This window comes from Aquarana catesbeiana, linkage group LG03 (assembly GCF_042186555.1).
Source record: "Aquarana catesbeiana isolate 2022-GZ linkage group LG03, ASM4218655v1, whole genome shotgun sequence".
Lineage (NCBI taxonomy): Eukaryota > Metazoa > Chordata > Amphibia > Anura > Ranidae > Aquarana > Aquarana catesbeiana.
The window spans coordinates 522241019-522256720 of NC_133326.1; the positions used below are offsets into that span (position 1 = coordinate 522241019).

At 40.3% G+C, this 15702-nt stretch overlaps 1 protein-coding gene across 1 annotated transcript in view; it reads right to left on the reverse strand.

Annotated features, from left to right (window-relative positions):
• Positions 1-1498: 1498 nt before the first annotated feature.
• CRY1 (cryptochrome circadian regulator 1) overlaps positions 1499-15702 on the reverse strand; it is an 87069-nt gene continuing 72865 nt past the window's right edge. Inside the window, exons 12-14 of the mRNA XM_073621223.1 lie at positions 12931-12999; positions 9738-9845; positions 1499-6590 (exon numbers count right to left, since the gene is read on the reverse strand). Coding sequence (XP_073477324.1) covers positions 9742-9845; positions 12931-12999 — 173 coding nt within the window. The 3' untranslated portion in view covers positions 1499-6590; positions 9738-9741. The remainder of the gene's footprint in view (positions 6591-9737; positions 9846-12930; positions 13000-15702) is intronic.

Below are 15702 nucleotides of genomic sequence, written 5' to 3' on the forward strand. Positions count from 1 at the left end.
ACACATCTTGGGACAAGTTCTTTATTAAAAAATAAAAAAATTAAAATGCCCCACGAAGTCCATTCAACTTCTTCTCTCGCTCCGCTGATGGATCCAAAAAATAAATAGAAAAGATCCGCCTCCATGGGAGGCACCCGCCTTATAACGCGTCCTCACAGGTGACAGTTCTTTTATAACTGAGGGCAGGGCCACCCGTTTACGTAACCAGGTGACCCCGCCCCCTCTGACGCACGGGGACTTCCCTGTGGTGTCAGGGCAACCTGGGTACGTAAACGGGTGGCCCCCTCTGATGCCACGGGGAAGGCATTGGGAAGTCCCTCTGCGTCAGAGGGGGGTGGGGTCACCCGGGTACGTCACCGTGTGGCCCCGTCCCCAGTTATATAAGAAGTGTCGCCTGCGAGGACGCGTCAGACAGTGGGAGGCAGATCGCTAGCGGCCTGTGGGTTTTTTTTAAATCATTTTTCGATCCATCGGCAGAGCGAGAGAAGATGAATGGACTTCATGGGACATTTTTATTTTTTAATAAAGGACTTGTCCCAAATTGTGTCTGGTGTTTTTTTTTTTAACTTTTGTCACTTTTTTTGTGAAATGGTACAGGTACAATGTACCCGTTACCATTTCAAATGGGGGGGCCGGGATATGTGGGTCCCCTTGTTAAAGGGGGCTTCCAGATTCCGATAGGCTCCCCGCCCGCAGACCCCCACAACCACCGGGCAAGGGTTGTGGGGATGAGGCCCTTGTCCCCATCAACATGGGGTCAAGGTGCTTTGGGGGGTCTTGTGGCCTGGCACGGTTCAGGAGGGGGGGGGGGCGCTCTCATCCCCTCCTCTTTTCCTGCAGCCTGCCAGGTTGCATGCTCGGTAAGGGTTTGGTATGGATTTTTGGGGGGACCCCCGCACAATTAAAAAAAAAAATAAATTAGTTTGGGGTTCCCCTTAATATTCATACCAGACCCAAAGAGTCTGGTATGGATTTTTTATGGGACCCCCATGCCGGTTTTTTCAATGACTTTTATCTGTATTGCCGAGACCGACAATTCATTATAGCCGCTAGTAGTTTTAAATGACTTTTTTTCCTTTAGAAATGTCATTTTGTGCAGGGACTATTGTAAACACGGGAAAAATGCGCCACTTTACAGGCAGGCATACTATAGACACCCCCCCAGGTATGAAACTTAAAGGAATATTTCACTTTTATTGTTTCACTTTAAGCATTACTAAAATCACTGCTCCCAAAAAAAAGTCAGTTTTTAAAACGTTTTTTTGCATTGATACATGTCCCCTGGGGCAGGACCTGGGTCCCCAAACACTTTTTATGAAAATAACTTGCATATTAACCCTTAAGATTAGCACTTTTGATTTTTCACGTTCGTGTCCCATAGACTTTAACGGTGTTCACGTGTTCGAACAAATTTTTTTCCTGTTCGCATGTTCTGGTGCAAACCAAACCGGGGGGTGTTCGACTCATCCCTAACCGGAAGTAAAGAACATAGACAAGCTTTGTGAAACAGATTTTATATTTTTATTAGAAGGGTTTGTTTTTTCATTTTTTTTTTAAATCAAAAAAGGCAAAGGGTGTACAAAGAAAGAACAAAACAGGAACCTGACAGTAGTACAGCAATTAAGGAATTGGCATGCATGCAATATACACAGCAGTGAATCTGACAAGATAAATAGAAAAAACAAACAAATAAAAAAATGGGATGAATTGAGCCAGAATGGCCAGAAGCACGCTACTACGCAATACAGGCCACTCTGGCCAAGGAACACAAAACCTGTCTCTACAGCCTTTGTTTCTGAAACTGCTGTGTGTTCACAAGCCTTCCAACGATTGTACCAGAGAGAAGTGTATTCTGGGAGATGTCACTTCAATGTAGAAAGAAACTATGATGGATATTTTCCAGCAAGTTGCTATGCACTTTTAAGAGACTATACAATAAAATATACCCCCTTCGCTGTGCTGATAAGAACTTTATTAAAAAAGAAATCACCAAACACATCCGATTAAAAATGTTTACTTTTCTACTTTCCTGGCAATAAAACAGTTCTACAGACTGAGGTGGGCAGGGCATGGTAATGGCATTAGTGGGGCTTAACTCCTAAAATGAACATTACGTTTATATAACATGCAGCCAGGCAGGAAGAGATGTGTTTAAGGGTTAGCAAATGTACCTGCACTTCATTATCGTACCATTTTTAATAACGATTATAAAAAGGGACAGGTTCTCTTTAACAAAGCAACATTTTCTATGCAAATTAATTCCCAGCACATTTTAGTGATCCAGTCTTTGGTAGATTGTCTCCAGCATCAGACCCACTAGTGCAAAGCGCAGATTATCACTAGCACACCAAAAATGAGAGTAAGACCCCTTTCACACTGAGGCACTTTTCAGGCACTTTCATGCTAAAAAAAACATCTGAAAAGCTCAGGAAAACCTATTTCCATTAAAATCAATGAATGCTTTCACACTGGGGCAGTGCGGTGAAAAAACGCCCCTCTCCATTGAAATGAATGGAAAGCTCTTCAAAAGCACCTGAAAAGCTCTTCAAAAGTGCTCAGTATTTTATTGGCAGTTTAGAAGCGCCTCAGTGTGAAAGGTTAAGGTTATTTTCCCACTGGTGACTAGTGTCGGTGTGAATATCGGCAGCTACCGATTCCTGCAGCTGTTTCAGACACCCGAGAATGGCTAGTCAAAGTCACTGAGCACTGTACACTTCAATGACAGGTCGGCGGTGGCCACAGCTGTTCATGCCTGTCTGCCTAACCAGCAACTACTTGCAGTACTCACTGATGAAAGCACATAATGTGCATCCAGCAGTGATCACCACAGTTAATCAGCAGATTCCTGCCATTGCCATTTACACTGGCAATAGATGCCTGTGTGTATGTAGCCTAAGGCGTGATTTCTGCCTAAGAGGTCCTCAGTGGCCCTGAAACGTTAATGTTTTAGGTGGCAAATAAAATGTCTTTGCCTTAACCCTCGCTTTTGGTGTGCGGATGATAATCTGCTGCTCAGACTACGCACCTGACTGCACCACTTATTTCACCATTGCTCCTACTGATAGCAACTGCTGCTTAGAGTGCGCTGGATTACATAAATGTAGGGATTGCTAGTGTGACATGGGCCTAAAAAGTGAAGTGTGCCTATTTTAAATCAACTGCTAGAAAAAGACTGCCTAGTAAAAAATGAAGGCGCTCAAGTTATGTACCTATTTTAGCTGCCCAAAAGTGCTTAGCAGAGTTCTCCTTTAATGCCTGTTGGAAAAGATCCAGTTGCTTCTGTCTAAATTAGACTAAAATCTGGGACAGTAAGGGAACAGAGACATTTAAAACACAGTAAATAAATTAAACAAAAACGTGGTCTCTTCGTTAACGTCAAGTTGTGAAAATAGCCCAGTTTTGTTATTCTGGTGCTGTGAAAGCAGTTGTATACAACACAGCATCCAGAATCTCCCATTTAATATAGCAGTTCCTCCTGGATCACTCGCAGAGTACTACTGCACAAACATACTGGTTTTTAGAAATATCTCCATTTTGCGTAAACAATAAATAGTAAACCATAAAACATACATACATAGACTTTCACGTTGGGGCTAAGGTGTCTTAACCAATCATAAATGATCAATAAAACTCATCATAAATGATGGAAACACAAATTCTGGTAAACAGCAGTAACAATTTATCATATATTAACATAATAAAAACTAAATAAAAGGTATTGTATTCCTTATTTGAATGGCAGATGTCCAAAAATGAAATGTGTTAATAACCATTTCCTCCAATAACGCTGTCACTTTTCCTTTCCCTTACCTTCCAGGTGCCCTGTTTGTTGAAATAACGCTGCTTTGCTTCTCCAACAGCTGCAGCAGGTCTTCCACACTTCTGGGTGTGTAGAATACCTGCTCCCTTGCTACACACTGTGGTTCCTCCCACTGATTTGTAGATCACTACAGCACATGCAAGACAAAAGAAACCACAGCTTGCACCGGGGGGTAACAGGTGTTCAAAAGGTTGAATTCCACCTGCAGTCAGGGAGAAGCAAAGCAGCAGTGTTTTTAATAAACGGGGTACTGGTGCGATAGGTAACTATGGTACCCTATCGTTTACAGGGTGTTTAAGTAAAAGTGACCCCGTGGTGACTGGGTCATTTTAAACAGCGTTTGTGAAAGGAATGATGCAAGATGTGTGGAAACACAGGCAAAATTGGTAAAACTGATTCATCACATACCAGTGTTATTTAAACTAAGCAACAAATGTCTAGGCAGAAGCGAATTTCAGTGAAAACAGCATGTGAGAACAATGATTAGATCCTGAGAAGTTCTGTGCAAATCTTTACTTCTTTTGCAAATGTTTAGGCTGGTCCTGCCTTCTTCATGCAGGTTTTTTTTTTCTTTTCCTGCAAGCTTTATTTATACATGGTACAAAAGCAAGGAAAAAAAGAAAGGGACGGGGAAGGCCGTGGGAATGGGTAAATCAGGGAAGGCAAAACACTCTGTATAGAACGGGGGGAGTCTAACATTGCACCATCTACAAAAACAGGCTGTAAGACCTCATGCAACAATGAAGTCCAAAGAACATTGTAGAAATAAGTGGGAGGGCAGACTTATGCTCGGCTTCGAATCAAGTATTTCCAGCGAAAAGCCTGGACGTTAGAGCATCCAAAAGCTTGTTTTTTAAGTTATTTTTAATGTGATGAGTGGCCTCATAGACCATGAGGAAATAGCAGAAAAAGCTTAACTGAAAAAAAAACAAAAAAACAATTAAAGTTAAGATGTGCATGGAACTTCACCTGCCTATAAAACTGGATCTGCTGACTGCTTGTGACATACTGTTTTCACTAAAGGAAACCTCATGCTCAATGTGAATAAGCCAGGTTTTTGACAGGTTCACTTTAATTCAAAATGTAGTATATTACATACAGGAATGGTGCCAGAAAACAATAAGATTCAGAATAAAAGATCCCTCAATCTTTGTATACAGTACAAAAAGCCTTTTCTATTTGGTATACAAGACAAAAATGGTGTTCAATTTAAGTAAAGAGAGAACTGTAAAAACACGTTTTTCTTGTGGTCATTTATTCCCCAGGAAAAGCTCCAGGTATATTTATTATACATACACAATAGACCAGAGACTAATCTATAAAATGGGGAAATGTTGGGCAGATCTGGGTTATGTAGTGAAATACACTTAGTCCCAATTTTTGGCATTTGTTATAATTGGAAAAATGCATTAAAGTGGGGCATATGCCCGAAAAAACTCCATTCACAAATGAAATCCAAATATCAGTAGTATTCTACCCACTCAAGCACTGTAACTCTGTTCAGCCATTTTTGTAGTTCCCATACTCCTGCCAAACAATAAAGCTAAAGGGTGAAGCCACAATTCACTGTTGTAGTTACCAAACCACCACCCTCCAGGTTCTGGAAGGCTGATGGTCCAGGTCACTGAACCTTCAACGAGCAAGGAAAAAGCTGCAGATAAGCTTGTTATCAGGTTACTCGTCACTATAGAAGTCTCCACATGGATGCTCCTATGGATAGGAGTCAGACCATTGCTGTGGATGGCCACTCCAACATCTACCTGTCTTTGCTGTGAAGAGCCACACCCACAATCACCTGCCCTTGCTTTAAACGGGAATGCCCATATCTACTTTTTTTCTATGAATGACTACCCCCCACCTCCCTTTCCTGCGAAAAATCATTCCCAACTGGTTTTGCTCTGAATATCCAATACCACATCCTCCTGCTCATGCTGTAATTACCCTTCCCACCAACCTTTCCTGTGAATGGCCATTTCCACATCCCCCTGCCCTTTCCTGCAAATGGCCACTGCCACATCCTCCTGCCCTATCCTGTGAATGGCCACTGCCACATCCTCCTGCCCTATCCTGTGAATGGCCACTGCCCCATCCTCCAGCTCTTTCCTGTGAATGGCCACTGCCACATCATCCTGCCCCTTTCCTGAGAATGGCTACTGCCACATCCTCCTGCACTTTACTGTGAATGGCCACTGCTACATCCTCCTGCCCTTTCCTGTGAATGGCCACTGCAACATCCAACTGCCCCTGCTGTGGGACTGCTCCTACTTTCACTTCCTGCAACTGGTTCCCTCAACAAAGTGGCTGCTTCAGCCGTGACCAAAAGATTAGATATTTCAAATGACTGGACTATAACCAGAAGGCCTCCCGACCAGAAAACTACTGAAAATAAAAAAGGGAAAAAGGAATTATAGTAAATCCAAGGTCAGACTTTTTCTTGCCATACAGAATTTCTTATCAAAAATATATTGAGCCATCTATATCTAGTTCAGATATTCATATTTACACATTGGTAAAGCAAGCATTACCAAATACTTACAGAAATATATACAAAATGGGGAATAAAACAGCTTACTGAAATATTTAAAAAAGTAAAAATAGAAATGCAGTGATAAATTAAGCTTCCACAAACTGATTAGCTTACAACAGTCCACAACAGCTCCAAGAAAAATGCTGCTCTTAAGTTTATTCTTGCTTTTTTTTTGGTATTTACACAGTAAAGTTCAATACTGAAAAAGTCATCATATGCAGGTTTCTTGGTGAACTCCATAATCTGCACGAGGAAAAGAAAAAAAGGAAAAGACTGATGTGATAAATGCCATTAACAGGGAAAAAAACCCAAAAAACAGTAAAACACATTTTCAAACACTTTTAATGGCCGTGGCTACCAGCTGTCCAAGCTTCTAACTGGTTCTTTAGGAGTTATAGAAGTAAATAGCTGAAATCTGACCTGGTGTCAGCCTCTTGCTGATGAAAGAGATGAGCTCATCATTCTGCTGCTTCTCCTTCACTGACCAACAATAAAGTAAAAGAGGAGACTGAGACCTAGTTTTATTATCTCACTGCAATAGGGAAAATTCAGGGCACCAGGATAGCTATGCTGGGTGGCTTGGTGTAAATATCAGGACTGGATAAGAAGAAATACAAATCATTTGACAGGTAAAACAGGCCTTCCCCTACTCTACTAAAGAAAATCATTTTTGTGTTGCTATTGGAGACTGACTTTGTGTCTGGTTGAAGCGCTTTGCAGGACAGCAAGTGAGGGCAAATCTCTCTAAGGGCTTGTTTACATTTGCAAATGGAGAGGCAGTTGAGCCACTTTTTTACTGCCCTCAACTGCTCCCCCATTTGCTACAGAGGCAGCAGCCAGGGTTGTACACATCACAATCTGTATCCAGTTTTCTATGCACTACTCTTGCAGCCGGAATCTGAAAACTGATCTGTAGTCAGCTAGTCATCATAGATAAGGATGAAAATCAGACTGAGGGAGCATACACGGCAAATGTTTGTATTCTGGATTGTAACTGCTTTCTGGCTAATAGTGCAGCATTGCCAAGTTAGTGATAGAAACTGTATGCTTCACAAGTATCTGAAGGCAGGAAAATTGATATGACAGCAAAACTTCCTTGATTTTTATCACAGTGGTATTAGGTGGTTGTTTTAGCAATACTGATGCCATAACTTTAATGCAAGGAATGCATTAAGGTAAAACATGTCTAGGCTTTAGAAGAACTTGAACCACTTCCAGCCCAGGCCAATTCTGGTATTTCTCTCCTACATGTAAAAACCCAATTTTTTTTGCTAGAAAATTACAGAGAAATCCCCCAAACATTATATATTTATTTTTAGCAGAGAACCTAGAGACCAAAATGGTGGTCGTTGCAATTTACGTCACACGGTATTTGCAGAGCAAGTTTTCAAATGCAATTTTTTGAGGAAAAAAATACACTTTAATCGCTTCAGCCCCGGAGGATTTTACCCCTTTCCTGACCAGTGCACTTTTTGCAATTCGGCACTGCGTCGCTTTGAATAACAATTGCGCGGTTGTAAGACATTGCACCCAACAAAATTGACATCCTTTTTTCCCACAAATAGAGCTTTCTTTTGGAAGTATTTGCTCACCTCTGCGGTTTTTATTTTTTGCGCTATACACAAAAAAAGAGCGACAATTTTGAAAACGCAATATTTTTTTACTTTTTGCTATAATAAATAGCCCCAAAAACATATAAAATGTTTTTTTCCTCAGTTTAGGCTGATATGTATTCAACATATTTTTGGTAAAAAAAAAACAAAACACAAAAAAAACCCCGCAACAAGCGTATATTGATTGGTTTGCGCGAAAATTATAGCGTCTACAAAATAGGGGATAGTTTTATGGCATTTTTATTATTATTTTTTTTACTAGTAATAGCGTCTACAAAATAGGGGATAGTTTTATGGCATTTTTATTATTATTTTTTTTACTAGTAATAGCGGCGATCGATTTTTATCGGGACTGCGACATTATGGCGGACACATCGGACAATTTTTAAACATTTTTGGAACCACTGGCATTTATACAGTGATCAGTGCTATAAAAATGCATGGATTACTGTAAAAATGTCACTGGCAGGGAAGGGGTTAACACTAGGGGGCGATCAAGGGGTTGTGTTCCCTAGTGTGTGTTCTAACTGAAGGGGGGGGGGGGGGGGGGGGCAGTGTAGGGGAGATGACAGATCGCTGTTCATACTCTGTATGAACAGATGATCTCTGTCTCTTCTCCCCTCAGAGAACCACACACAGATCCTGGTTCTCCGTGTTACAGCAGCGATCGCCGGGCACTCACATCAACTCTGGGGCGAGCAGCGGGCACGTGCCTCTAGTGGCCACAGGGAGAAGAGATGTAACATAACGTTGCTTCGCCCTGCCGTGCCATTCTGCCGCAGTCCAACTGTACACTCATGGAATGGCGCCACACTTCGATACTTAAAAATCTCCATAGGCTACGCTTTAAACATTTTTACAGGATACCAGTTTAGAGTTACAGAGGAGGTCTAGTGCTAGAATTACTGCTCTTGCTATAAGGCTTGCGGTGATACCTTTCTATATGCAGGCATAACCTACGTATGCGTTCACATCTGCGCACGAGGAGATGGGGCGGTTTACAAAAATGTTTCTATTATTTTTTATTTACATTTTTATACTGTCCCTTTCATTTATTTTTATTTTTTTCTGTTCACTTTTTACTTTTTTCCTATTACAAGAAATGTAAACATCCCTTGTAATAGAAATAAGTCATGACAGGTCCTCTTTATGGAGACATCTGGGGTATAGGGGCACACATGTACATAAATGAGTGCATAACACATATACATGCCGGAGTGAGAACAATAATTCTACATCCCTCATTTATAGGGAACTCAAAAATGAGCTGGAAAGGTAAAGCGTCATCTGTTGTTGATTCCGGTACTGTAATTTTTCAGCTTTTCACATGCATAGGCAGTTTTGAGGCTTGACATATTTGGTATCCATTTACTTGGCACTACCTCATTTTTTATTTTGTACAAAAATTGATTGGGTACTAATTGTGTACGCTAAAATGCATTTTAGTTTACTAAAAAAGAAAGATTTGATAAGCAGTTGCTCAAATATCATGTGACATAAAAAATTGCAACTACCATCTTTTTATTCAACAGGCCCTCTGCATTCAGAAAATATACAATATTCTGAAGGTTTTAAGTAAATTTATAGCCAAAAATGCAGATGTGTGCAAAAAAATGTGAACGTTGCTCCAGAGAGGAAGCGGTTAAGAGAAAATTATAATGGGTTTGGGTCAGCTTTATTTTTACAAGTAGATTACGAATAGTTGATGCTGCTGCAATGTTACCCAGAAAAAACATCCAAGACATTCTTTGTGAATAGCAAATAAACAGACACTCACCAGGTTAATGGCTGCTTTGTCTCTGCACCTTTGGTCCAACACTTTGAGTCTCCTCTTCAGGGCTGGGACGTTTGCAAGAAGACACCACAGAGTTCATAGCATTCCTCCCTGAGCAGAGAATAGACAAATGATCATATGTACCAGTTATGCCACAAAGGAGGTATAATTTCTATGCACGTGTTCACCAACAAATGTATGGAGTTCCACTCTGCCACAGTGTATACGTATTACAAATACTATCTCCTGAACTAGAGCAGAGCTTCGTACTTGCCTAATTCTGCAAACCAGGGAGATCCACTAAACAGCTCCAGCAAAAAAGGCATCTGCTGGACAGCAGAAGGAACTGACACCTCTATGTTAATACTACATGTTCCATAGAATCATTTTTCAAAAGGGGCCCATAGTGCTTTAATCAGATAACTGTATTTCTTCTTTGGATATGTGAGAACCAGTGCGCAAAACCACAATATGAGTAAGGGATTAGTAAAACGGACGGTAAAATACCCGATGGAGAGCCGCTCACATAGATAGGTTCACTCAGTTCCCCAAAAAACAACTATAAAATAAAAATATGTGGCGCTATTCCATCAATCAGTAACAGTACTAAGTGTGGTGAAGTAGGCAGAGTATAAACCACCTCGTGTGGTAATATGCCAAGAAAAAGTGAATAATGGCCACGAATTGATGCCACCATACAAGAATAGATCAATAGAAGCAGATGCAATTCTGCGATAAGAAAAATAAAATAAAAAATATAATAAAGGCAATTAAATAGAAAGTGACACAGTGTTAGATGAGATAAACAATCACCCCTCAATAGGTGAAAGAATATCTGCGGATATGAAAAAAAGACTTCCCAAGTGAATGCTCACAACCAAAATTCATATATAAAGTGGAAACAATTAAATGCAAAGTGACTCAGTGCTTAGTGAAATAAAACGATCACCCCTCGTTAGGTGAAACAATATATATCTGTGAGTAAGGAAAAAATGCCTTCCCAAATAAATTGCTCACAACCAAAGTTCATACACAAGTGATGCCGGTGGCTCAAAATTAATCACTAGAAATAAATAATAATGCTGATAAAGAATAAATAATGATGATAAAAAATAAATAATAAATAAAGTCGCTTCTTCTACGTGAGCTAAAAAATAGGCAGTGATAAAGTGACATATAGTGCAGGATAAAATGTTGAGATCAGCACCAAATATGTGCATAGATTGCAAAATAGTAACGACCAAATTAAATAGTGAAATCATGCCATAATAATTAATAAATGCAGTAATAGAGTAATGAAATAATCAATAATGATAGGACAGCTAATCCCACAATAGAGATGCTGTCCCAGACAGTGACAATAGTGCAATAATGTCCATACAAAAGTGCAGTAGTGATGAGTGATTTCCACAAAGAGTCTTTAGACACAGTGCAAAAAAATGTGCGGTGACTGGTAATTTTTCTTCTATGCACGTTCTAGTGCATCTCCCAGGTGTTTCCCCCAGCCTCTCACCTCCAACAGCGGCCCCCAATGGGCCTAGTAGGGCGGGTGGATAATTCTAGGAGAGGATGTATTTCCTGCAGCGTGTCTTTAAACATCCAGTAGGTCTGTCTCTCTGCAACTCATCCCACAGCTCTCAGCACTCTCAGCGGTCCCAGCAGTTTTTAAGAGCAAAGAAAAGATCTCATGGTGTAGTATTTAGAAGCCCATTTATTAAAAAAAAACATAATAACTTACATTGAGATAAACAGCAAACAGTAAATGTGAGGGAAGCTTCCGGGTTCCGCCGTCCCCGAGAAGCGTCGGCACCTGACTCGAGTCAGGTGCCGACGCTTCTCGGGGACGGCCGAACCCGGAAGCTTCCCTCACATTTACTGTTTGCTGTTTATCTCAATGTAAGTTATTATGTTTTTTTTTTTTAATAAATGGGCTTCTAAATACTACACCATGAGATCTTTTCTTTGCTCTTAAAAACTGCTGGGACCGCTGAGAGTGCTGAGAGCTGTGGGATGAGTTGCAGAGAGACAGACCTACTGGATGTTTAAAGACACGCTGCAGGAAATACATCCTCTCCTAGAATTATCCACCCGCCCTACTAGGCCCATTGGGGGCCGCTGTTGGAGGTGAGAGGCTGGGGGAAACACCTGGGAGATGCACTAGAACGTGCATAGAAGAAAAATTACCAGTCACTGCACATTTTTTTGCACTGTGTCTAAAGACTCTTTGTGGAAATCACTCATCACTACTGCACTTTTGTATGGACATTATTGCACTATTGTCACTGTCTGGGACAGCATCTCTATTGTGGGATTAGCTGTCCTATCATTATTGATTATTTCATTACTCTATTACTGCATTTATTAATTATTATGGCATGATTTCACTATTTAATTTGGTCGTTACTATTTTGCAATCTATGCACATATTTGGTGCTGATCTCAACATTTTATCCTGCACTATATGTCACTTTATCACTGCCTATTTTTTAGCTCACGTAGAAGAAGCGACTTTATTTATTATTTATTTTTTATCATCATTATTTATTCTTTATCAGCATTATTATTTATTTCTAGTGATTAATTTTGAGCCACCGGCATCACTTGTGTATGAACTTTGGTTGTGAGCAATTTATTTGGGAAGGCATTTTTTCCTTACTCACAGATATATATTGTTTCACCTAACGAGGGGTGATCGTTTTATTTCACTAAGCACTGAGTCACTTTGCATTTAATTGTTTCCACTTTATATATGAATTTTGGTTGTGAGCATTCACTTGGGAAGTCTTTTTTTCATATCCGCAGATATTCTTTCACCTATTGAGGGGTGATTGTTTATCTCATCTAACACTGTGTCACTTTCTATTTAATTGCCTTTATTATATTTTTTATTTTATTTTTCTTATCGCAGAATTGCATCTGCTTCTATTGATCTATTCTTGTATGGTGGCATCAATTCGTGGCCATTATTCACTTTCTCTTGGCATATTACCACACGAGGTGGTTTATACTCTGCCTACTTCACCACACTTAGTACTGTTGCTGATTGATGGAATAGCGCCACATATTTTTATTTTATAGTTGTATTTCTTCTTTGATATAGGGTACAATCTATCTGGGACATCCCTAATGGAATTTCATGCTGTGTTGGGCTGATGCTATCCCATGTAAATGAGATGTACTTTTAAACATAAAATACCTTGTATTAGGTAAGACTGCTGGCTGTCTCCATGGCTGTAATGCAGGATACTGCTCCCCTGCCAATAACCTTGGAGAAATGACATTCAATTAGGTCCCAATTAAACATTTCGTTTTAATTAGCTCTGCTTCATGATGATAAATATAACAGTATTTATATTGTGCTTTGCTCCCTTAGGACTGAAAGCTCTATACGGAACATGCATTAAGTAAAACATAGAATCAGAGTAAAGGGTAATATCTGATTAATTCAACAGACTTGAATTGATTGGGGCTTTAATGCATTTCTGAGCCTTTTAGACTGAAATGGCGAGTGAGTACAATAAAAAAGAATGGCCGTGTGTAAGAAGGCCGATACTGTGCAGCCAGTTTTGTGATTCAGGCTTCCGACAGCAAATCCCTGACTTATGGGGCGTACACATGGTCGGACTTTTTGGCTACAAAAGTTCGACAGCCAGTCCGACAGACTTTCAACAGACTTTTGGCGGACTTTAAACAGACTTTCTAACGACCGGACTTGCCTATACACGATCACACCAAAGTCCGACGGATTCGTACGTGATGACATACACCGGACTAAAGTAAGGAAGTTGATAGCCAGTAGCCAATAGCTGTCCTAGCGTCGGTTTTTGTCTGTTGGACTAGCATACAGACGAGCGGATTTCTGGGTCTGTTGGAGTTACGACGTAAAGATTTGAAGCAAGTTCCAAATCTAAAGTCCGTCAGATTTGCGACTGGAAAAGTCAGCTGAAAGTCCGGGGAAGCCCACACACGATTGGATTGTCCGCCGGATTTGGTCCGTCGGCGTCCGTCAGACTTTTGTAGCCGAAAAGTCCGACCGTGTGTATGCCCCATTACACTGCAGAGGCAGAGAGTTCAGCCCCACCCTGCTTACTGGGTAAGTGCCCTGCTACTTACTCTGCTCTCTTCCCCTATCAGCATTTTCCTCATCAACACATATGCACTGCCACACAGCCTGGCTTGTTGGACCGCCCTCTCTTTCTGCTTGATGACTGGGGCATTACAGGTTCATATAAAAATAAATTGGGTACTGACACTGGTTTCATTAAAACATTAAAAAGCTTTAGTACATAATAACTGCATTAATTGAAGTTTTTATTACCTGCCTGGGACTCAAGATCTCATTGGATCACATGTCCTTAATTAATCCTATTACACAAAAAAGCAACTTGGCCTGTTTTTTTTTTTTTTCTACACAAAACTGAAATGTCACTTTTAGGTGGGAAAAGGGGGTCATATGTTTTTTTTAATGTAGCAAAAAAAATGTAAATGCCAGCAAATATTATTGGCAGTAAGCAGCGTGTGAAGAAATTAAAAATCAAGATCAAAATCAAATGTTAAATGCAAAATTAATCTTTCAAACGACAAACAAATGTTCTGAGAATGTTCACACAAAAACTTTCTTAAGATTTCTTATTTGAAATTCTATGGCCAGCTTTAGACTGTAAGAGGAAGGGGCAGAACTAGGAACAAATTAGGCGAGCTGTGTGCAAACATGCTGACTAGAACATGCTGATAGGAAGATACAGCAGAGTTAGCAAAGAGTTGGCCTCAGTCTGTTGGTCCTCCTCCGCTATCCAAATCAACAGACTGGTGACAGGTAGATGATATGATGTTCCTTACAATGTGTCATCTTCCTGGCTGTGCTGTATAAATCTCAGGATTAAATGGCCAAAGAATCCTTTGTCAGGTAAAACAGCACACGTTTTATTTGATCTGTTTATTTTTGGATAGAGCTAGTTATTTGCATCAGTTTTCAAGGGCATACATGCTACATACAATTATACAGGTCCCTGCCTTGTCCCTGGTTGTAAAAAATGTACACTAAAGCAGACACAGTCAGTTAGAAGGCATACACATCACTTATTTGCCAATATTTTTTATAAGGACCCTCTCACCCAACAAGGCAAGGGGAATGCAAAAGCAGCTTGAAGCAGGTTAAGGGTCTGTGTCAACGGACTTTGGGTTTATGTCCCTCAGTTTTAGCAGCTTTTGAGATCATTCAGGATTCGTTACCATGTGCATTTGACCTTATTCACTATGGTTTTCATTTCCATAGACTAGTATGGGAGCATTATTATGATCTGACATGAGCAAAAGCTTATTGACAGTCCATAATGCAGCGTAGAGGTGGCCAAATGCAGATGATCACAGAAGAATCTTTAACTAATCCAAAATGCAAGTGGAATGCACCCAAAAGCACGCTGCATTTAACCATCAACACAAACATTAAAGTACAACTCTGTTAGTTTACATGTTAGTATTTACCAATCATTCATGGTACTGTAATTTAATGAGGTACATTTAAACAAAGCAGCCAATCATATCTAATTGTTGGTCTAGAATGTGCACCAAAATTAGGGTTTTTTATAAAATCCTTTTCTTAAGAGTATGTTACAGGACACAGGATAAAGTTTTCTGGAACCAATGGATTATAGCGTAAACTTCTGGAGAATTGGACCCTGACAAGCAAAGCTACAAGGACCACCTAGAATAACCCCTTCCTACTCCCAGCATACCTCAGTTTACTCGCAAGCAATAATAGGAGTGTGTCAAAAGAACAAAGAACAAAGAAGATGGGTCAGAGTCCCGTGGTGTACTCCAAGAAAAGCATTTTATAGGTAAGACATAATCCAATTTTTAAAATTGTACATTAAAAAGGACACAGACTGAAGTATTTGGAAACCAATGGGATGTCCCAAAAGCTGTCCAACTGGGGAGTGGGCAACAGCAAACCAGGGGCTAACGAGGA